This window comes from Bos taurus, chromosome 4 (genome assembly GCF_002263795.3).
Source record: "Bos taurus isolate L1 Dominette 01449 registration number 42190680 breed Hereford chromosome 4, ARS-UCD2.0, whole genome shotgun sequence".
NCBI classification, from domain to species: Eukaryota; Metazoa; Chordata; class Mammalia; order Artiodactyla; family Bovidae; genus Bos; species Bos taurus.
In genome coordinates this window covers 7,932,328-7,956,962 of record NC_037331.1, presented here as the reverse complement: position 1 = coordinate 7,956,962, position 24,635 = coordinate 7,932,328, and the positions used below count along the sequence as shown (strand labels likewise).

Below are 24,635 nucleotides of genomic sequence, written 5' to 3'. Positions count from 1 at the left end.
GGAAGCCTGGCGTGCTGCAGTCCATGGGGTCGCAAAGAGTCGGACACGACTGAGCGACTGAACAACAACAACTTTATATATTGAAAATAAAATGGACTCAGAAGGAAAAAGTGAGTATTCCTTCCTGAAGAGCTCCTTCAGGAAGCCAGACATGGATCCATTCTGGAGAAATCAAACTTGCATTTTGGAACCAGCATTTTGCTAGTTCCAAGTTTTGATAACTGAGGCTTTTGTAAATTTTATGACACAGAGAATAAGAAGAGTCATGAGTGTTTTGGACTGTGTGTGAGCGTTAAGTCACTTCAGGCGTGTCTGACTCTTTGCAACCCTGTAGCCCTCCAGGCTCCTCTGTCCATGGGATTCTCCAGCTAAGAATAGTGGAGTGGGTGCCACCTGAGAATCACCTTTGGACTGTTAAAAAAAAATTAATAAATGTATCATCCTCAGAGAAGCATCATTAGGCATCCCAGAGCCCTAAAGGTCAGCACATTCCCAATCGAGTGTAGATGAGGATTCCAGTCCTCAGAGAACCCTCACCCCTGGCTTAGTTCATGGTTACGGCTCCATGAATAAGAGGCCATTTCAAACCTGTGTGCTGTGCTTAGTCATTCAGTCATGTCCAACTCTTTGTGACCCCATGGACTGTAGCCCACCAGGCTTCTCTGGCCATGGTGATTCTCCAGGCAAGAATACCGGAGTGGGTTACCATGCCCTCTCCAGGGGATCTTTCCAACCCAGGGATTGAACCCCGGTCTCCTGCATTGCAGGCAGATTCTTTAACAGCTGAGCTGCCAAGAAAGACCAACACAACCAAGCTAGTTAAGGATTTGAGGATTATAAATTAGCGGCTCAAATTTCAGTCAAAAGGAAAATGGGTATAACGTACTTCGTATAGCTGGATCCATTTTGAACCTGTTGAGGAAAATCATAAGTACCTGGGTTGCATAGAGAGACTTCCTAAGCCAGAGGTCAGCTTTCTGTAAGTGAATTCAAACACACAAATGAAAGCACTGTCCGTAAGGGAACACCAGCCGCCGTACAGGAGAGGCTTCCTACAGTCTAACGCAGCAGCTGTCAGGATGCACAGTGCCCACAGAGACAGAGAGGATGCTGTTCAGCGCTTTCCACTTCCGTAACATTGTGTCTTTGGAGAATGAAGACTATCAAAGCGATGAACTCTCTCAAATTGTCATACGTTTTGCATTTTGGGACATGTACCTCCTCTCTGAACCTTTAGAGCACTACCCAGACATTCTAGCCACTGTCTGGGACTAGATATAATTATGGCAATTATGTCTACCATAATTAGGGAGAGGGTAAATGTGATCAAACATTTATAGAAAGGAAAAAATGAAGCACAGACGAAGTTTTAAGAATCCGAAAATTTCAACGCAATTTCCAAAGAGAGAATTAAAGAGGAAATGATGTTCTTTCTCAGCCATCTAAAATGCTGAACTGGAAAGATAATGACTTACCAAAGTACTGACATCATCAGGAAACTGTCTGTTAATTTCTAGACCTCTTTTCAGGTGACAGGTTCATAGCATCCCAGGTTGGCAAACATGGCCATGGCAAGAGGAAAACAGGATATAAAGTAATATAAAATCTTAATATAAAGAGATTGAGTCTGTGCCCAAGCCCAGAGCTGTAAGCCAACAGGGGCTGGTCAATCTGTGAATGCCAGTGGCATGATCTTGGAAATCAACTAGAGTGAGAGTCAGGTTCTGAGCACATTCAGAGCCTGGCGTAAAACAGACATCGATTCAGCCGTCCCTCAGTACCATCGGCGTGGATGCTGAGTTCCCTATAAAAAGCATCGTAGTTCTGCACATAACACACACATTTTTCCATATATTTTATTTTTTTCCGTATACTTTTTTTACCTTTTTATTTAATACTGGGGTATAACCAATTAATAATGTTGTGACAGTTGCAAGTGAACAGTGAAGGGACTCAGTCATACATACACATGTACTCCTTCTCCCCCAAACTCCCCTCCCATCCAGGCTGCCACATAACATTTAGCAGAGTTCCACATTTCCCCCTATACTTTAAAATCATGTCTAGATTACTTATAATACCTAATACAATGTAAATGATATGTAAATAGTTGCAAGTACAATGTAAATATTTGTAAATAGAATGTAAACGCTACATAAATAGTTGCCAGCATGCAACAAATTCAACCTTCACTGCTTGGAGCTTTCTGGGATTTTTTTTTTCCCCAAACATTTTCAATCCAAGGTTGGTTGAATGCATGGACACAAAAGCCATAGAGAGGGAGGGCTGACTGTGAAGGCCTGCTGCACAAATCTCTGATTAGGAAAGGATCATGACAAGTTGATCTTGTTTCCCTGGTGGCTCAGATGCTAAAGAATCTGCCTGCAATGAGGGAGACCTGGGTTCGATCCCGGGTTAGGAAGATCCCCTGGAGAAGGGAATGGCAACCCACTCCAGTACTTTTGCCTGGAGAATCCCATGGACGGAGGAGCCTGGTGGGCAATAGTCCACAGGGTTGCAAAGAGTTGGACACGACTGAGTGACTAACAACAACAACATAACAAGAAAGATGCCTTGGGAAGGCTGGAGTGGAGGCGTGAGAGACGGAGCAGTAAGGCCGATGAAAGGCTGCTGGCGTAAAACAAGTAAAGGTGATGAAGTCCTGACCTGAAGTGGCAGCAGCTGGACTGGTAATTAAGGCATTAAAATAAGAGATGACTGTCTGATAAGGTGGAAAGGCAGGTGAGAGACGGATGATGAAAGGCCTTAAAAGTCAGTTTGGACTTGAACCTGCAGCTAACATGGGGTTTTTAAAGCATTAAGCAGGAGCACAGCACAATTTACATTTTAGATCTGTTATTCTATTAGAATAGGAGGCAAGCTGTAGGCAGGGATGCCAGTCAGAAGGCTACTGCTGTCCAGACAAGAGAGGCTGAATGCTTACCTCAGCAGGGGAAAGGATGGAACACGAGGGAATAAGAACCGACCCAAAGCATGGATGTGGGGCTTAGAGGAATGTGTAGAATGGGGTCATGTTTCTGCCTTCAAAAATCATGTGGCTGTGAAAGCAACCACTGAGATAGGAAAGAGAAAGGACGCACATTTAGAGAATATAGGAATTAGTAACACAGGTGACCGCTGAACAATTAGGGGTACCAACACCCTGCTCAGCCAAAAACTTGAATATAGGGCTTCTCTGGTCGTCCAGTGGTTGAGAATCCACCTGAAAATGCAGGGGACACAGGTTCGATCCCTGCTCTGGAAAGACTTCCCCCATGCCGAGGAGCAACGAAGCCCCTGTGCCACAACGACTGAGCCCGAGCACCTGGAGCCTGCGCTCACAACTCCTGAGCCCGTGCAGCTACAGCCTGCACTCACAGCTACTGAGCCCGTGCAGCTACAGCCTGTGCTCACAGCTCCTGAGCCCGTGTACCCAGAGCCTGCGCTCACAGCTACTGAGCCCGTGTGTCCAGAGCCTGCGCTCACAACTCCTGAGCCCGTGCAGCTACAGCCTGTGCTCACAGCTACTGAGCCTGTGCACCCAGAGCCTGCGCTCACAACTACTGAGCCCGTGTGTCCAGAGCCTGTGCTCACAACTACTGAGCACGTGCACCTGCGCTCACAACTACTGAGCCCGTGCACCTACAGCCTACGCTCACAACTCCTGAGCCCACGTGTCCAGCGCCTGCACTCACAACTCCTGAGCCCATGTGTCCAGAGCCTGTGCTCACAACTACTGAGCACGTGGGTCCAGAGCCTGTGCTCATAACTACTGAGCACGTGTGCCTCTGCTCACAACTACTGAGCCCATGCGCCCAGAGCCTGTGCTCTGCAACGAGAGGAGCCACCGCAGCATGAAGCCCAGGCCTAGCCCTCATTCTCAGTGACTAGAAGAAGCCCAAATGCAGCAACGAAGACCCAGCACAGCTAAAAACAGAGAAATATATACAGCTTAAAAAAAATAAATCTGAGTATAACTTGATAATCAGCCCTCTGTATCCACAGTTATGCACCCACAGATTCAACCAACTGCATTTGCTTTAAAAACAATCCATATGTGAGCCAACCGCTGTGGTTCAAACCCATGTCATTAGAAGGCCAACTGTATTTGATGCACTGAAATCCAGGTGACTACAAGATACAGAAGCAGAAACATCCAATGGGCAGCTGGATAGACTTAACCATGCTCAGAGCCTCTGCTGAAATGCCTATAAGAGGGAAGAGACAGGAAACGCAGATAAGGAAGTAAAGAATCATGGTTTTCTCAGGGTATATGATCAGTAATGGGACTGCTGGGTCATATGGTAGTTTTATCTTTAGTTTTTTAAGGAACCTCCATACTGTTCTGCATAGTGATTGTATCAATTTACATTCCCACCAACAGTGTAAGAGAGTGGATGAACCTAGAGTCTGTCATACAGAGTGAAGTAAGCCAGAAAGAGAAAAACAAATATGAACGAAGATATACGGAATCTAGAAAAATGATACTGATGAACCTACTTGCAGGGCAAGAACAGAGACACAGACAGAGAGAGCGGGCTGTGGACACACGGTGGGAAGGAGAGGGCGGACAGACTGCGAGTGGCCCTGACATGCACTCTCCCACGTGTAGAGAGCTGGCGGGGCTGCAGCACAGCACAGGGGCCTCAGCCGGGGTCCATGGTGCCCAGAAGACGTGGGGCGCGGGGCTTCAGAGGGAGGGCACATATGTATACAAATGGCTGATTCACACTGCGGAACAGCAGAAGCTAATACAGCATTGTAAAGCAGTTACACTCTACTTTAAAATAAATTTTAAAAATAAAATAAATTATACAAATAAAGGAAAGAATCAATTACACAAGCTTCTGGAGTGGACAAAAGGGGAAGGAATCAGGAGAAACCAGAAGAGGAAAAAAAGACATATCTTCCTCTCAGGTAGAGAAAAACAGGAAGTATGATTGTAGCAAATAATGTACATATATAGGCAAGGGGCTAATACCTAATGTTGTTAAGGGCTCTAAGAAGGTTGTTATCAGTTGAATTGTATCTACCAAAAATGTCTATGTTTAAGTCTTAAGTTACCCCAGTACCTCTGAATGTGATCTTACTTGGAAACAGGGTCACTGCAGATGTAATTAGTTAAATTAAGATGAATTTGTAACAATAGTCATTTATGGATGTAAGGGTTGGACCATAAAGAAAGTTGAGCGCTGAAAAATTGATGCTTTCAAATTGTGATGCTGGAGAAGACTCCTGAGAGTCCCTCAGACAGCAAAGAGATCAAATCAGTCAATCCTAAAGGAAATCAACCCTGAATGTTCATTGAAAGGACTGATGCTGAAGCTGAAGCTCCAATACTTTGGCCACCTGATGTGAAGAGCTGACTCACTGGAAAAGACCTTGATGCTGAGAAAGACTGAAGGCAAGAGGAGAAGGGGGCAGCAGAGGATGATATGGGTAGATAGCATCACCGACTCAATGGACATGAATCTGAGAATGGTGAAGGACAGGGAAGCCTGGCATGCTACTCTTCAGGGGGTCACAAAGAGTCAGACATGACTTAGCAACTGAACAACAATAAACCAGAGCAGAGATTGAGTGAGCCCCTAATTAGAGTGAGCCCCTGATTCAATATGATTGAGGTCCTTATTAAAAAAAGGTGGGGGGATTTGGATACACACCCACCGAGGGAAGATGATGTGAAAACACATGGAAAAGAGGACCATCTACAAGTTAAGGGAGGAAGCCTGGAATAGATGCTTCCTTCACAGCCCACAGAAGGAACCAAAGCTGCCAACACTTGGACTTCAGACTTCTGATCTTCAGAATTGTGAGATAATAAAATGTCTGATGTTTTTCCATGGAAACTCTAGCAAACTAATAGAGAGCGAACGTCATGTAGAAAAGGAAGGAGGGTTGGATGAGGGCAGTTAGAAGGTTTGAGGGGAGTGGAAATGTTTCAGCAGGAAACAGGTCAGCCACACAGCACAAGACTGTGCACTGCTGCCTCGGGTTCCAGCAAAGAACGGAGATGATAGATTTATTTACAGAGTGATTTTCTCAAGCAGCTTTGGCAGCCACTGGGTAGACAGGAAAAGACGCCAGGTCAAAATCGAGAGCTGGCAGAGTAGATTACAAGCAAAGTACAAAGGGGTAAGGCCATTGAGGATACTGTCAAGGGAGAGATATACTATGAACAGAAAGGAAATAGGGAAGGGAGGATCAGTTGTGGGCTGGAAGAAGGAGGCAAGGTAGGCAGAGGAGGGGTCCTCTGCAAACTGGAAACCAGCATAGAAGAGATACAAGGAGTATAACCTAAGCAAGAGGGCTAAGGAACCACTGTTACCAAAATTTAGTATTTTAGATGAGAAGTCAGGGAAGTGCGAAGCTGCAACATTGTATACAACACACACATCATTCACAAGACACTGAGAGCTCCAGTGATGAAGACAGTTAGGGTGAAAAAAGAATGCAAAGGCTTCTGCCATCCACAAAGGATGGAAAAGAATCACCAGGAATATCCCCAAAATATTTGTACCTAACCCCTAGTCTCTGGTTCACATTAAAAAATCACTGCCCTATCTATTATTTGGGGTATCAGAGTTATACCTTTATACAAAATAACAAAAGAGGGACAAGAACTAGAAACTCAGATCAATGTACAATGCCCCATCTATCTCCCAATCTGGGTTGGCTGAATCCATGGGTGTGGAACCCCCGATATGGAGAAATAACTGTAAAGTTCACATGGATTTTTGACTGTGTGGAGGTTCAGAGTCCCTAACACTGGAATTGTGAGTATAGAGGGAGTGTACCTCAACATAATAAAGAGAATATATGACAAGTCAAAGCTATCATGCTCAACGGTGAAAGCTTTCTCTCTCAAATCAGGAACAAGAAAAGGACAGCCCTTTTCACCACTCTTATTCAACAAAGTACCAAAAGTCCTAGCCAGAGCAATTAGGCAAGAAAAAGAAATAAAAAGCATTAATTGGAAAGAACATAAACCTGTCACTATTTGCAGATGACATAATGCTAGATATGGAAAACTAAAGAGTCCGCCAAAAAACTGCTAGAAGCAATAAACGAAGACTTCCCTGGAGGCCCAGTGGTTAAGAATCAGCCTGCCAATGCAGAGTGCATGGGGTCAATCCCTGGTCCAGGAGAACTCCACATGCCTCAGGGCGACTAGACTCATGTACAGAGACTACTAAACCATGTGCCACAAGTACCGAAAGCTGAACACCCTAGGGCCCATGCTGTGCAACAAGAGAAGCTGTCGCAATAAGGAGCCTGCACCCTGCAACTAGAGAGCTGCAGCGAGAGAAACTAATTGCCCTGCTCCCTGCAACTGGAGAAAGCCCACACACAGCAACAAAGACCCAGCACAGCCAAGAACAAAAATAAAGAATTTTTTAAAATAAAGAATAAATTCAATAAAGTTTCAGGATGCAAAAATCAATGCCCAGAAATCTGTTGTTTCTATATACAAATAATGAACTATCAGAAAGTCAAATTAAGAAAACAATTCACTTTACAACTTAATCAAGAATCTAAAATATCAATGAATAAATTTAACCAAGGAGGTGAAAAAAAACCTGTATACCAATAACTATAGGACACTGATGAAAGAAAGAAATGGAAAGATATATAACTGGAAGAAATAATATTGTTAAAATGTCCACATCACCCAAAATAGCAAATAGAATCTAATTTCACAATTCTTATAGAAATAGTGTAAACAATTCCAAAATCTGTATAAAACCACAAAAGACCCTGAATCGCCAAAGCAATCTTGAGAAAGAAGAACAAAACTGGAGGCATCATGCCCCTGATTTCAAGCTATATTAAAAAGCCACAGTAACCAAAACAGTATGGCATAAAAAGAGACACATAGGTAGGTGGAACAAATAGAAAGCCCAGAAATCAACTCACACATCTATGTTCAGTTAACGTACAAAGGAGCCAAGAATATACAGTGGGGAAAGGACACTCTAATAAATAGTGTTGGGAAAACTGGGTATCTATATGCAAAAGAGTAAAACTATCTTACTCCATACACAAAAATTCTCTATCTTACCCCATACACAAAAAATAACTCAAATGGATTAAAGACTTGATTATAAGACCTGAAACCCTAAAACTTCTAGATGAAAACACTGGCAGTAAGCTCCATGACATCAATCTTTACAATAATTTTTTGGACCTGATACCAAAAGCAAAAATAAATAGCTTCTGCACAGCAAAAGAAACTATCAACAAGGCAACCGGATTACAGAAAGAATTGCAAAGGCAGTCCACTGAATGGAAGAAAATATTTGCAAATAGTGTATCTGGTAAGGGATTACTATCCAAAATATATAAAGATGTAATACAGTTTAACGGCAAAAACCAATCATATTTCAAAAATGAGCAGAGAATCTGAACAAACACCAAAGAAGACATACAGATGACCAACAGATGTACTGTAGAGCCCTGTAACTATAGTTAATAACACTGTCCTGCACATTTGAAAGTTTCTAAGAGAGTAAGAGTCTGTGTGAACTCCAGGAGTTGGTGATGGACAGGGAGGCCTGGCGTGCTGCAATTCATGGGGTGGCAAAGAGTCAGACACGACTGAGCAACTGAATTGAACTGAACTGAACTGAAATCTTAAAAGTTTTCATCACAAGAAAAAAAAATTTTGTACCTATGTATAGGGACAGATGTGAACTAGACTTATTGTGGTGATTACTCTGCAGTATGTACAAACACGGAATCATTATTGAAACTAATACAATATACTATAAGTTAATAAAGAAAGAAGGAAAGTAAGGAGGGTTAGAGGGGGAAAGGGAAGGAAAAATAAAAAATTCTTCCAAAGAAATCCACATTTCTTTTTCTCTTTCTGTTCAAAGTCAAACATTTACACAACCTACAGAAATACTCTACATGAATAAGGGAGCAGCTACCACGCTCCCCGTCTAGGCACTCTAGAGAAAGCCACTCCTTGAGATAAGGCGCTCTCCAGCTCATAAACACTGAGGAAGGAGTCGCCACACCTCACGCATATCTAAGAATCGCACTCAGCCCCCAGATTCCAAGACTCAAATCTTAATTGGATTCCAGTGGACTGTGAGTTCCCCAACTCCCACAGGAGAAGTGGAAGACCATGAAAGGAATTCAAGAAAATTTCTACCATTATAATCTGAAAATGATCATACAAAAACCTCAGTGACTTCTTGTTTACATAAGCACGGATCTAGTACACATTTCTGATCTTGGTAAAACTGTAATTTTATGTTGACTGTTTTGCAGGATTCTGCGCTGCCCTGACAGATAGAAAGCAACTTGAAGATCACAGCCTTACTGACTGGTTTTACCAATGAGAAAACTGAGTCCTGGATAAAGTAAATACCTGCACAAATAGCTAGGAAGTGGCAAATGAGAACCCATGTTGGCTGACCCTGGGATGAACTTTCTTTTCATTTGCAACATATATTCACTCATATTCAATAGTTTTTTTGAACATTAACCACATGCAAGACACAGAGGAACTACAAAACTGAATGCAGGCAGTCATCCCTTCAGGGAATCTAAAAAATGGTAGGTTTTTAGATACTAGTTTTACAGTCTTAATATGCAAATCATCGCACGAAGTCTTTGAAATTTTAAGGGAATATCTGAAAATAATTCTCCTCATAGACTATATACTTACCTTTGAATTTAATCTTTCCATCCTCCTTGTAGCCCTTCAACTACAGAAGGCAGATATCATGTTAAGAGCATCAATAATGATGGCAATGATGAGGACAAGGACAGTGACATGATGAAATATAAGACATTTACTATGTGCCAGTGGCTATTCTGGAATCTTTATATACTTAGCTTAACTAATCCTCCCAATATGGGCTTTCCTGGTGGCTCAGATGGTAAAGAATACGCCTGCAGTGCAAGAGACCTGGGTTCGATCCCTGGGTCAGGAAGATCCCCTGGAGAAGGGAATGGCAATCCACTCCAGTATTCTTGCCTGGAGAATTCCATGGACAGAGGAGCCTAGCAGGCTACAGTCCATGGGGTCACAAAGAGTCAGACACGACTGAGTGACTAACACACACACAATCCTCCCAATAACCTTAGGAAGGAGGTACTATCACATCTCTATTTTATAAAAGGCCTGGAGAAAGGAAGTTGATTGATTTGGGGCTGACGTTCAAGCATGTCTTTACTAATCCTGTCTCCCAGGCTCCTGGCCCTGGGTCCTCTCCTGACTAAATAAAAATCACCTGTTCCCCTGCCCCGGACCTCAGTTTCTCCACCTTTGAAACAATGAAGTTGACCACCTGATTTCCAGCGTCTCCTCAAGATGGAACATTCTGTGATTTACTGATGTAAGCTATCTATCCAATCTCTTTCCTTTAGCAGAGAAAAAAAAATGGCTTTATAAAAGTTAAGGATAGGGGTTCCCTGGTGTCTCAGTTGTAAAGAATCTACCTGCTGATGCAGGAGACACAGGTTCAATCCCTGATGCCAAGGAGCAACTAAGCCTGTGCACCACAGCTGGTGAGCCTGTGCTCTAGGGCCCACCCGCCACAACTATTGAAGCCCCTGCACCCCAGAGCCTGGATTCTGCACCAAGAGAAGCCACCCCATTGAGAAGCCCCTGCACCATAACTAGAGAAAAACTTGCGCAGCAAGGGAGACCCAGCACTGCCAAAACTTAAGCAATTAATTCTTTTCTAAAAAAAGCTAAGGATAATTCTTCCCCAAATTGCAAAAGTGTGGGGGTAAGGTAGGGCACGAAGTTACAAGTTTCGCTCATTCGTCCTGAACTTCCATCTAGGTTCCAGCCTCAGGTGTTTTTGAAAGCTGATGTCACCACCACGTGGCAGAATAACACACAATCATTCATGGTGTTTAAACACAACAACAGGTTTTTAAAATTTCTAACAAAGATTAGGTGTCATCTGTAAAAATATTCAAAAACAGAGGTTGAAAAAAAAAGTGGGATAAAATATATGGGCTACAGTTTTGGGGGCGGAGGTTGTTTTTGTTTGTTCTTTACACAAGAAAAGAGGCAAGGACATTCAATAGCAGATGTAATTGAATAATAGGATTGGGGAGGTTTTTCTTCTCTTTTTCCTTATTTTTTTTAATGTTAACTTAAATTACCTCCGTTATTAGAGGGGAGAGTTTTCTTTACACAAAAAAGGTGCTCAATATTCTCACACTGATTTCTTCCGAGAAGAAAGAAAATACTCTCCGGAAAACATCTTGGTAACACTGCAGAAATTCCAGAAAGACAGGTTTCAAGGAGAATAGCATTATGACCCACTATGGATGGGAAAGAAAAGACTCCTTTATTGCTTCAGGTCTGGAATCACTAAATTTCACAGCGTATCTCAGGAATGTTGGCAGGGAAAGTCGCTTTGGAGTCCAGGGACACGCAGCTTTGTAGAGCTTGTTCAGTCACTCAGTCATGTCCGACTCTTTGAGACCTCGTGGACTGTAGCCCACCAGCCTCCTCTGTCCATGGGATTCTCCAGGCAAGAATACTGGAGTGGGCTACCATTTCCTCCTCCAGGGGATCTTCCCGAACCAGGGATCGAACCCGTTTCTCCTGCATCAGCAGGAGGATTCTTTACCGCTGAGCCACCGGGGAAGCCATGTGTAGAGCTGGACCCAGTGGGGAAGAAAGAACAGGTGCAACAGACGAAGTGGCAGACCGTGAGAGCTGAATGTCTCGGGCACCTTCCAGAAATCCCGGTCTGGTGCAGGTTCTCCCTGAGTGCCCCTGTCCTGCACCACAGCCAGCCACATGGCCCGGGGAACTTTCCATTAGCACATGTGGCCTTTCCTCTCTGAAGCACTGCAGCACAGGGGAGTCGGGTAGCCTCTTTCGTGGAATCTGCAACTGTTAAGACAAATCAAACCACAACCAAACTCATCTATTCTTCCATCAGGCTACAGGATAAGTACATTATGTAGATACGTATGTGTTCACGCATAAACATACTGTGTGTGTGTGTGTGTGTGTGTGTGTAAAGGGATAGGCTACCCACTCCAGTATTCTTGGGCTTCCCTGGTGGCTCAGATGGCAAAGAATCCACCTGCAATGCGAGACCTGGGTTCGATCCCTGGGTTGGGAAGATCCCCTGCCAGAGGGCATGACAACTCACTCCAGTATTCTTGCCTAGAGAATCCCATGGAAAGAGGAGCCTGGCGAGCTACAGTGCTTGGGGTTGCAAAGAGACAGACATGACTGAGCACATATATACATATATATATACACATATACGGCCCCGTTTACAACATATATCAATGACAGTGGCTTTGGATGGCAACAATGAAACACTTCACTCTACAGAGTTCTTGAGAACATTCTGGAAACACGTTACTTGTCTAGTGATTCCCACAGATACTATCAAAAATTCAGAGAGAGTACAACTGAAAAATCACATTCAGAGTGCTATTAATTACATAGGAACCCCCTGCCTTTCTGGAACAATGCTACCTTGCGGCAAGTAGATAAAGACAGATCTGATAGGCAAAGACCAGGAAAACTAGAACAAGAGAAGACAGCACCTCCTTTGGGAGTCTGACAGACGATCTGTGGCGTCAGCATCGCATCACGCCCTCATTCAGAGCGGTGGGGCCCGACCTGCCAACAGCTCCAGACTTGCCCTGAGCACACACATCACACTGGGCTTCACCAACACCACCATCGTCAGCAAAGCAACCAAACAAAGCTCGCAGGGGTCTTGCGTTCGCTTGTTAATTTCAAAAGACACCTTTCTGTTGACTGATAACAAAATTCAATCTGAACAGTTATTTAAAATTGGAAAATACAACGTAAATCTTGTTGTATTTTGTCTGTCGCTTGTCTGTTTTTCTAAGGCATTTTTTAAGATTGTTTGCTTCTAAGTGTAAAGTTGACACCTACTGAGTTTACCTGGCAGTAATCAAACACTTCTAACGTTAGATAAAGAAATTTAACCTACCTCTTCAAAGGTGGTGTCCTCTTTCTTCAAGGCTATAAAATAAAAGGGGAAAGGAAACAATTATTGTGAAACATCTCAAAGAGGCCAAGTATCTAAGTTCTAGGAAATTTAAAAAAGACGTAGCATGGTGTTTCCATTTCAGAAAGTAAAATCGTACCCCAAGCTGAATAACAATATTACGATACCAATATGAAAGCTGCAAACGACAGAACTGCACAGCACACACCTTTGTGAAGCACTTTCATAAATACATAAATGAAACTACACTCCCAACCATGGAAAAGTAGTAGGCATATCTTTCCTCTATTTCTCCTTTAGTAGAAAAATGTTTTCATCAAAGTATGAAAGAATCAAAAAGGAATCTTAAAGCAACTTCCCCTTAAACTTCTGTTGTTTGCTCGTCTACCATTATGCAGAGGGTGGCTGAACCTCCCAAACCAACTGTCAGGAAGACACCGACTCTGCACAGGGCCCCGAACAAGATTCTCATACTGAGAGAAGTTTAAGTTTGATGATAAAAGATAAGATGTGCAAAATAAGCACTGCAGAAACATCTTCAAACATTCTCAACATCACTTTTCTAACAGGGTATCACCAAAGGAAACAATACATTTGGGGTGTTTCACAGGAACGAGTAAATACTTGAAATTTACTTGAAATATTTATACCCTCAGAACAGGCATTTAATTACTCTGAAAAGAAAGAGAAGTATTTCATGTTTCGCTGACAAACACCTAGGTCCTTAAATGCTACAATTATTTAGAATGTTTGAGATTAAAAAGAATGCACAAAGGAGTAAATTTAACTGAAATCATGAGTTGGAGAAACGTTTCAGATGTACACATTGTGCATAGGGGCTTACTGGTCTATCCGCTAAAGTTCTATTCAGGCTCAATAGAGTAGACACTAAAAAATCTTTAACACCCAGACTGGACTATTTCCTTCTTGCCACCTAAGTCTTACCAATTCCTCCAACCTTCTGGATAAAGGGCTGGGATCTATAGGTAGAAAGAAAAGGAGGAAAGAGAAAGGGGGAATTGCAGGTGTATTTTCTAATATATAAAGAGAAGGAAGCCAAATAATCTCCCGTATATACTATTCTCAAACCCAGGACACCACAGGGGAGAATATTTTAAGACCAAGAAGTCTACCCCTTCATTGAACACTTAATTACTAAATTGACACCTTGCATTGTTTCTTTTAAACACTGAATCCCTTCCCTGAAGAGCAATTAGTGGTAACAAAAAAGACCAATTAAAGTTGTCTTTGCCAAATATTTATCAGGTCACCGATGAAACTCTGACCTAAACAAGCATACAACATCTCATTATTGATTACATTCCCTGCTTGTCATTAATCATTCATGTAAATACAAACTCACAACTGTCTTCAAGGATATCATGGAATAACAAGCATATTACATTTTTCTGGGTTAACAAAGGGGCATATATTAAGCCATCTAAAAAAATCAGATATTCTATTCAGTCCTCTGCTCAGACCCTGCTCCCTCTAGAAGTCTTTCCATGATCTCACTAAGACCAAAATGGTATCCCTCCTATGTTCTCCCAACAGCAAATCATGCGAATCTTCCTGGTAGAATTTGTCAATGCTCATTCATTGGCCTGTCTTCTCTTAAAGTCTTTGAGGGACAGGAAGCAGTATCAATGGTCACAGACTCTGAACACCAGCACAATATCTAGCACACAGGAGGTACTCAATAATTATTTGTGGAATTAATGAGCTATACTTCAAGGGCAAAAGAATAGCATCTTACCCTTTGAGATACATTAAGTTTTGGCATGTGAAAACCAGGTACCATTGTCTCTTATGAAAGAATCCAGGTAGTATTGTCTCTTATGAAAGAATCATAGATATAAATTCCATATCACAGTTTTCAAAGTAAAGTCTTTTGAAACTGCATGGGGAAGGGGAGGATATGGTACAATAGTTCAATTTTGCATGTGAACCTTTAACCTTACATTTCTCTTTTTGACAGAATGGATTTATCAAGTGACAGCTGGACTCTAAAATTACACTCTTACAGAACAAGGTAACAAACCCCCAATTTCAAAGTAACCACAGCCTCTTCCTTTTTTTCAGTTATCTCACAAGCTTCATCTTTTAAAGAAATGGTATACATAGGGTTCGTCTCAAACATCACAGAGTATAAACTTCCTTTCTCAGGGAGATAATCCAAGTAAGTGTGAAGAAATGCATTCAAACGAATATGAAGAAACATCAGTTCAACCTTAACCTCACATTAGGTATTACAGAAAGCCTTTCTCCTTCTAAGCAGTCATCTGAAAATAAAAGAAACAAGGAAAGAAAAGAGGAATGGATTTTAATATTTAAACAATCAATTTCCCATTTGTCTCTATTTATGCTAATTTTTTTAAGTGACACAACTATAGTAATTCCTAATAAGTGAACACACTAACACTATTTAGCAAAAAACCATAAATACTCACTACTGAAATCAATGGATGACTTTGAAATTCAATTACACCCATCTTACAAAAGAACCATAGCTGTGTCACTCCCTGGCAAATGTCATAAATTAGAGTGCTATGGCTTGAAAGCCAGTGTGTTTTATTAGACCTTTTATAATAGAGTAATCTCAGATCAGCTGTATTTGAAGTGGGTAGTGACAAAGTTGGCTGATCTTGCATGTGCAAGTAAATTAAACATGAGCAATGTCACCGATATGTAGAGTTATTATTATTAATCTTTTATAATAATGGATTATTAATCCATAATTAAGGAAAATCACAGACTTTGCAAAACTGTCCTCATTTTCTGTAGATGATTACTAATTTCTCATGGCTAAACAATGATACTATATATTTTACCCTATAACAAACTATACTTTTGAATAATACTAAAAAAGCAAAATAAAGTCAGTATGTTTATTTCAAAACCCATAGTAGATTGGTTAAAGGGAATGAATATACTGACACGTTGAATTACTCAGCAGGAATAAATCATTCACTCTTTGATGTCCTCAAGAAGTACCAAGGAAGAAAGGAAGAAGATAAAGGAGATAAACTGAGAAATCAGAAGGAACAGTAACAGCCTCCAGGATCAATCTTCACCACGGGAAAGATATTCACTGGATAGTTTATGTATTTTACCTGATCTAATCTTCATAACGGCCTTAGGAAAACTGACAGATGAGGACTCTGGGATTTAGGGAAACTCTGCTAGTTGGCCAAGGCACACAGCTAGCAACAGAAATGGGATTCGAACCCAGATCAATGTAACTCCCAAACCCATCCATTTTTCAGGTTAACTCTACCATCAAGTCAATGGTCACTTCTTTTCTCTTGCTTTCCACCAGAAGATCCATATGTCAGGATGTTGTAATCATTAACATAACACATTAGGAACATCTATGGAGTCTTCAATGCCATACAACACAGGACATCTTATGCTTTACTTAACTAAGTGCCAATAACAAAGTGACTCGAAAAGCAAGCTCAGAGATGAGGGACCTGTCACTCCACTGTAACTGATGACTCGGGAAACCCCAGTCCACCTGACGCACAGCCCATACCTTTAATCTATACACTAGGTGATCCCATAGTGACGCTTCAACTCAGCAGCCTCCGGTACCTTAAAAATCCTTAAATACTGGGATCGATTTCATTGCTTTTTGATTTTGCAAATAAAACTTTAAAAAATATGTAGATAACAAAGACGTCTCTTCTGTAATGCTACTTCTAATCAATGTCTTGAGCTTGGTGTACTACCGGAGTCACTTAACCCTCTTTTTCACAAGAGTTGGAATCAAAAGGAGTTCCACATCACTAAATCTCTATAAGCTATAAAATCCAGTTAAAAACAATATCACATTTGCCAGCATTGTAGTTAATCCTAATTTTACTGACTGTCGATCAAAACCTGGAAATTATTTAAACATAAGGAATTTTTATATTAATGTCCTTGGCTTCTTACTGAGACTCAATTGCAATGAATTATTTAACACAAAACTGGATGGGTTCCAACAGAGTTATTAGCATTAGTAAATATACATTTAGTGCCTTTTAGAACAGGGCTTAATGGACTCCAGAATCTGCCTCTGTGATAGTTTGGGTCGGGGGCTGAAACATCCTTCTTAATAATGCACAGAGACTCAACACCTTGCTATCTCACACTCTTTTTGGCTTCAAACTTCATTTGAATGCAAGGGCTCTTCATAGGCATCCCTAACTCATAAAACTGCAAATACCCAATACACAAAATAAATAAACCAGGGCTAAATATTGGTTTCATACCATAACTTTATGGTCATCCTGGGAAAGATTATGTATACCAATACGAAATTTTTTAAGTTAGAAGACAACAAAGAAACCTAGACTAAAAACATATTTTGACTTGCGGGAAGTTTGCATATTTCACGATGCACTTATACCACTATTTTTAAATGAATGGATGGAAGGACAAGGACAATACTCAAATGCACTCCACGGTTTTAGTTTAAGGCATGAAGCACCTTACGTTTAATTTCCATTAACACCTTCATTAACATGGATGACATGTTAAACAAGCGAAACAAAGGCTAGAGGGACTCAAAAGGCTTCTTAGGGACTCCGAGGTATTATTTTTAGTACTTGTACCATTTTCCTGCTGAAAACAGTTGCCTGTGCAAATGAAAGTTCAGATGTTAGAAAAGGTAGCCGCCGTTGTCAGGTTAAAGGGGGTTTTATGGCCAACCCTAGAAATCGAGCCAACCCATTCCACGTGACACTGTTGTCAGCCTGTGATAGTCTGTGACACGGATTTATTCTTAAATGTCCCGAATATTTCTCGGTCGGCTATCTGTCGGTCAACTGGCAGGCTGATTTAAAGACAATAGCCCTGGAGCTCCAGTATATGGAAGAAGTTTGGGAGACTTACTCCTAAAATGTTCAGACAGGTTCACAGAGCGCATTTCTCTGCAGCAATGGAAAGATTCAGATAACTCGGGACTCAACAACCAAATCTCGGTTTCGAGGACCCGAAGTACCGAACAAAAGATCCCAAGGTATCTGTCCCACTTCTCTTTAGGCTGGATGTTAAACAATACCATGGCACAAACTCAACATTTCACCAATTCCCAAAGTTAAATTACTGACTAAACACCCCATACCAAGGCCTGAGAGCAAAAAAAAAAAAAAAGTGACCCAGGCGGCCGCGCAGCTGGGAGAGCAGCGGGGGACGGAGCGTGCCCTCGCCTGTCCCCCGCGGGCGCGAAGGCAGGAGCGCTAGTGGCGAGGAGAGGGAACCCAAGTCGTAGGCTTAAAATCAGGCAGAAATGAACCCTCCGATCATGAGGGGAAGAGGTGTCCCTTCTTTTTGTCGTCGCCCTCCCCCAGGTCCCGGGCACTGTTCCCCCACCCTTCGCGCGCAGCGCACCCCACGCCAGTCCCGGGTGGCCCCTGAGCCGCTAGTGCCAGAAGCGCGGGGCCGAGGGCGCCCGGCCGGGTGCCCGGGACAGCACGCCACTTACCAATGCGGCTGAAACTATCCGACAAAGTTCTCCGCAACTTCTTCATCTTGCCGATCTTCTCGGCCGGCTGCGGCTCAATGAGGTCGCACATCTGGGCAACACGGGGCTCGGGCAACTTCCCCAAACTGGTCCAGAGCGGAGCGCAGACAACGGCGAGGGCGCCCGGCGCGGCGAAGGCGGCGCCTCCTCCGCCTCCTGCACCTCCTCCACCTCCTCCTCGGACCGAGAGGCGAAGCGCAGGGCTGGGGAGGCGAGCTAGGAGCAGCAGGCTCGGCTCGGGCCTGGGCCGCGGCTGGACGGGCGGGGGCGTTCTACGTGGTGCCGGGGGCGGCCGCGATCGCCGCCGCCGCCGTGGTGGCCCCGCGCCGCGCCGCCGCCGCCCAGCTCATTTTCCCTCCTTTGTAACCGAGAGAAGCGCGGCCGGCGGCCGGCGGTGGGGGCGGCGCGGGCGGAGGCGGGGCGGGGGCGGGGGCGGGCCGGGGACGGGGTGCGGGCGCCCGGGCTGGGGGGCGGTCGCCGAGCGCGCGGGGCGCGGGCGGGGAGAAGTTCTCAGCCCCGAGTTTCGGGCGCTCGGGAGAGAAAGCCGCGGCGCGGATCCGCCAGCCGCCCCGCCCTCAACCCCCTCCCGCCGCCGCCTCGGCCCCGCCTTCCCCCTGGCGCAGGCCCCCGGGGCGCGGGACCCCGGCGCGACCTCGGCCCCCGGCCCGGACCCCACGTTCCCTGCCGCCCTCCCCGGCCCGCTCGCGGCCCCCCCCCCACGGCGGCCGGCCCTGCCCGCGCGGTCCAAGACCCCGGCCGGCGGAGGAACGCGATCGGGCGAGGCTGGGAGCCGGCTGCCGCCGGGAACCCCGTCTCGCGCTGTGGGGAGGCCCCGAAAGGAAAGGGGGTGAGCCTGGATCGTTTATGACAGCGGTTTTGTCCCTGCCGCGATCGCCTGTGAAAAGAGCGGGATGGGTGGGGGTAGAGGTGGGGTCGGCCGAGATCGCTTCCTCTCGGTCCGAGGAGTGGAAGAGCCTCGGGGATGCACCCAGGTTTGATGGTGACTTTTTGTTTTTCTTCAGTTTTGACAAGGAAACTGTGAAGCGAAAGAACTAAACAGGAAGGTGAGCCCGTTTTTTAGGAGAGTCAAGTGCAAAAGCAGAAGCTTCAAGTGTTAAACTCCCCAGGCAGGGCAGGGCTGGTGGTCTGTTCCCTTCATCCGCCGTCACGCTGAGTGACAGACGGTAATGTAGACGCGGCTGATTTCTGATATGAATATCCAGTTCTATAGTAAGTAGCAAGCAGAAGGCCTTAGTCTATTTACCATTTTTAGAATATGGTTCTAAATTGAAAGGCTTAGAGGCAAAAAAAAAAAAAAAAAATTCAGACCTCCACTTCCCCAAACTCAAAACAAGAATTTTAAAAGAGGATTTCGGGCTTTATAAAATCCCAGAACCTACAGTTCAGGCAGCAGACACACATGTCTTCATTCTGGAGCTAGCCTCCAAAAGTCTGTTTCCCAAGGGAGATAGAAGGAAGATGGGGGAAAGGCCTGACTGTGTTGATTTCGGGCCAAGAAAGTCCTTATGAATAGAAATGTAGTAATCTTGAGTCATCTGGCTATGAAAGTAATGAGAGTTTGTGAGCATGTGACAATGCTATTTGGTTTACAGGAAGTTTTAGGGAGTTTATGTTTTATTAATAGACTTTTATCTGAAAACAAAAACTAGCCCCCTGCCTTCCTTAAATTGTGAGGTGGAACACTTCCATTGGTTCTGCTCTGCACTGAGCACATTATAGGGTCTCGATAAATGGCGACTGATAGAAGACAGGAAGTCAACCCAAGTGGGGAGCAGAGGGTGGGGAATTCCTTAAGAAAGTTAAACTGATGAGTTAAAATGGATGTTGGGTCCTGGTGCCTCTAACAAGATGTTACTGACAGCACCAAGTGTGGCCTCAGACGGAGAAGGTTTGACTTTTCCACTACATCAGGTTAGTTGGGGAGAAAGGTAGCAGCAGCTTTGAATGAAAAGTCTAAAACCACCAATCAAGATACTGATGGGTTGTACCTACCAGTCAACAGCGATGAAGTAGTCATTAACTGAATGGACTTTGACAACTATGCTTCTGTGGCTAGCCTATTAATCCTATTGCTCACTCTGACAATGTTGTGTGTGTGTGTGTGTGAATATGTTTATATATGTGTGTGTGTGTGTGTATACATATATATAATTCATGTTCTCTGTTTTACCTTCCCAGTATTTAGTATCATTGACTTTTTAAAAGATCAACTTCTGTTTGAATAAATTATGGTATATGTAGTCTATGGTAGAGTAGGTAAACATTTTAAAAAATGAAACAGATCAATATGTGTGGATATATAAATATGTCTCGGGTTAGTGGAAAAAACTATATTTACCGTTAACCCATTTTCATAGTTATAAGAAAAAATACACATATATGTGTTTCTAAATGCTTAGAAAATTTCGGAAGAGGAACAAAAAGCTGAGTGTGTATACTCAGGATAGAGAGAATGTTTTCTTTGCACTTTGTACCCTTAAATATAATTTAAATGCTTTACCCCCAAAATGCATTAATTTTATAGTAATAGAAATAATAATTTAAAACATAAACATAATAGTTACTACATTTTTACGTATCCCACTCCAAAAAAATTTCACGCAACTGCCATGGTATATCTTGCAGGAGAAACAACTGTTAGTAGTGGGCCATGTAAAGCTTGGCAAGTATGAAAAATCAACTTCCCTTCGTCAGTTATAAATTAAAATGGCTAATTTCCAAGAAACTGTGATATTAAAAAGGAAATTTTAACTGGATGCTTTTAAGATATGTACACTAAAGTTATAGGATTCAACTTTTTTTTGACTGTGCTGCCCAGCTTTCAGAATCTTAGTTCCCAGACTAGGACTAGCATCTGTGCCCTCTGCATCGAAAACCCCAAGTCCTAACCACTGGCCACCAGGGCATTCCCAGACTCAACTCTTAGTATGGTCATTTGTTCCATATTTGCCTTCATTTTACAGTGTAAGTTCCCCAAGGGCTAGGGCCTTGGGTGGTGTTGTTGTTTACTCACTAAGTGATACCCAACTTTTTTGTGACCCCATGGACTGTAGGGCCCTAGATATGAAAGGTATAATACCTGTTTCATAGTGGATGTAAATTAAATATTTGTCAAGGCTCAGACAGTAGGAAATCTGCCTGCAGTGCTGGAGACCAAGGTTCAATCCCTGGGTCGGGAAGATCCCCTGGAGGAGGAAATGGCAACCCACTCCAGTATTCTTGCCTGGGAAATCCCATGGACAGAGGAGCCTGGGGGTCTACAGTCCACGGGGTCGCAGAGAGTCAGACACAACTGAGCGACTAATACTTTCTTTTTCACTTTCAGATGAATTCAGAATGTATTGCTGCCACTGAGAAGTTACGTGTTGTCCTCAGAAGCAAAGATGACTCTCCAGCATCTGTATGGCATATGTATTTTCAGAGGGAGAATGGATCTGTGCCAGTTGTCTCTGGCCTGAATTAAAGGTGTAGTATCTGCCTATAAACAGATAAGCTTACTGAGGGGCTGAACCCAGCACGGGTGGAACTGAATCAAATTAATCAGTTAAAGCATGTATGTGTATTAATTTGCTCAGTCATGTCTGACTCTTTGTGACCCCGTGGACTGTAGCCCACCAAGCTCCTATGTCCATGGGATTCTCCAAGCAAGAATACTGGAGTGGGTTGCCATGCCCTCCTCCAGGGGATCTTCCTGACCCAGGGATCAAAGGGTATTAGTTAGGCCTCAAGTAATTCCAGCGGGTTGCTGGAGACCCAGGACTCATGGGTTCTCATCCCTACTCTATCCCCAGATGTTGTGTGGCCTTAGACAGGTGACTTACCCACTTCGTTATCTATGAAATGATGATTTCCAAGTAGCTGACCTCTAGGGTCATCCATAGCTGCAAAATTCTAATTCTAAGTTGAATGGTGACACTTCTCCTCTCTCAGCTTATACACTGGGATACATTAAGGAAGAGTAATTAATACACAAGTAAGATAGACAAAGATCCACTAATGAAAATGTTGTGAAATTTAACCAAGATACACTAGTCATGTTATACAAAAATTATGTTCTTATTATTAATGGATCTTGTTCATATAAGAAAAATAGTAGGCTCATATGCTGGCAGTTAATTTTAAGAGAATGAATCTTAATCCAAATGAGATGAAATATACAGGATTTGATTAGAATCTTAAGTCCCCGTAGAAGCAGATTTACTGATCTGAAACAGTATCAGAAGATGGTATCAGAGAAAAGAAAGCTATGAAACAAGGATGTGGGGACTAGAGCTGGAAAGTGAAGTTAAAGTGAAAATATATGTTTATTAATGTAAATATTTACTATTTAATTATGGTAGATAGCTAATGATTACGGCATATAGCTGAGTGTAGCTATTAAAGTGGTGGAAACTTACCTAATTAAATATCCTCTTCAAACTCTAAACAGTTACCCTAGTTAATTATTTTTAGGATCAAATATTATCCTTTTTTTCCCCACACATCCAGGAACTGAAGTAGCACAAGTTTAGGTGACCTATACCAAGTTCCCAGTGAGTCATTAGTGAAACTGGCACATGGAATTCAGAGCTCTCACCACTGACTTTTATGTCCCAGCTGTTGGGTAATGTCCAATCTTACGGGTTCCTTTTTGTTATTGTTGTTGTTTTGACAAAGAGAAAATTAAAATTAAAAAACGGAGAACCTCCCTGGCGGTCTAACGGTTAAGACTCTGCACTTCTGCTGCCAGGGGTGCGGGTTTGATCCCTGGTCAGGGACTAGTATCCCACACTCCTGCTGTGTGGCATGGTCAAAAATAGATAAACAAATAATAATTATTTTAAAACAATTTTTTTTAATTAAAATCAAAAAAAGGGAGGGAAATGGAAGGGCACAGAAACCAGTGTTTCTCACACTCAGGTAAATGGAGGCTCTCCTGCCTCCTTCTCTTCTGTTCTAACACCCATCCATTACCAGCTGCTGCTGCTGCTAAGTCGCTTCAGTCGTGTCCAACTCTGTGCGACCCCATAGACGGCAGCCCATCAGGCTCCACCGTCCCTGGGATTCTCCAGGCAAGAACACTGGAGTGGGTTGCCATTTCCTTCTCCAGTGCATGAAAGTGAAAAATGAAAGTGAAGTTGCTCAGTCATGTCCGACTCTTAGCAACCTCATGGACTGCAGCCTACCGGGCTCCTCCGTCCACGGGATTTTTCAGGCAAGACTACTGGAGTGGGGTGCCATTGCCTTCTCCGATCCATTACCTAGTCACTCATAATTCAAATCCTTTTCACTTTCACAGAAATCACTCAGTGCTGACATAAACCTCTCAGTTTGTTCAAGAATAAAACCTATATTTGATTATTTTGCAGGTAATTCTAATTTTTTTCATAATATATTTCAGGAGACCGAGGGATGTAAGTCAGCTGACCTACTTGCAAATGATTGCAGAAAGAACAAAGAAGTTGCAAACCCATTCAAATGGTGTCAAGGATAAATTAGCTCAGAATAGTTTTGAAGAAAAGAAACTATCGAGGTCAAAGTGTACATTGAAATATTGATAAATTCCCCTCTCCTATCAAATCATTAAAGATCTAGTAAATGACCCAGGGATCAAACTGGGGGTCTCCTGCACTGCAGGCAGATTCTTTACCCTCTGAGCTACCAGGGAAGCCCACGCCTGCCAGGCTCCTCTATCTGTGGAATTCTCCAAGCAAGAATACTGGTGGGTAGCCATTCCCTTCTCCAGGGGATCTTCCCAACCCAGGGATCAGAGCCAGGTCTCCTGCATTGCAGGCAGAGTCTCTACCAGCTGAGCCACAAGGGAAGCCCCCTATTAAACCAAACTTAAAAATAAGAATGGCCTCTCATTCCTGTTTTTCACTGTGGTATTATTTGTACAATAGAATTTTGTATGAGAAACCATCTACTATCATTTCTAACTCGAGACTCACTCAGTTAGCCCTTTGGTGCTGCTTGTGTGTGTGGTACAGACATGTCATTACTAGAGGGTCCTTGTTTATGGTTGTCGTCAGTCTCAGTGCATCATGTTGCACCCATCAGAATGAAACTTCAGAGGCCAGTACTGTAATTGAGCTCCGGACATGGATGCAAAAGCAGTCAGCAGTTAATACTTCCAGGGAACCCGA

At 43.2% G+C, this 24,635-nt stretch overlaps 1 protein-coding gene across 5 annotated transcripts in view; it reads right to left on the bottom strand.

Moving 5' to 3' along the window:
* The window catches only part of CDK14 (cyclin dependent kinase 14), a 678,396-nt gene extending 659,539 nt beyond the window's left edge, over nt 1-18,857 (bottom strand). For 2 of the 5 annotated variants that reach the window (XM_059885775.1, XM_059885772.1), the window contains exons 1-2: nt 18,451-18,857; nt 12,963-12,994 (exon numbers count right to left, since the gene is read on the bottom strand). In XM_059885775.1, coding sequence (XP_059741758.1) covers nt 12,963-12,994; nt 18,451-18,541 — 123 coding nt within the window. In that variant the 5' untranslated portion in view covers nt 18,542-18,857. The remainder of the gene's footprint in view (nt 1-12,962; nt 12,995-18,450) is intronic. The other 3 variants (XM_059885771.1, XM_059885778.1, NM_001206776.3) reach the window with 2 other exon arrangements.
* Nucleotides 18,858-24,635: the final 5,778 nt, after the last annotated feature.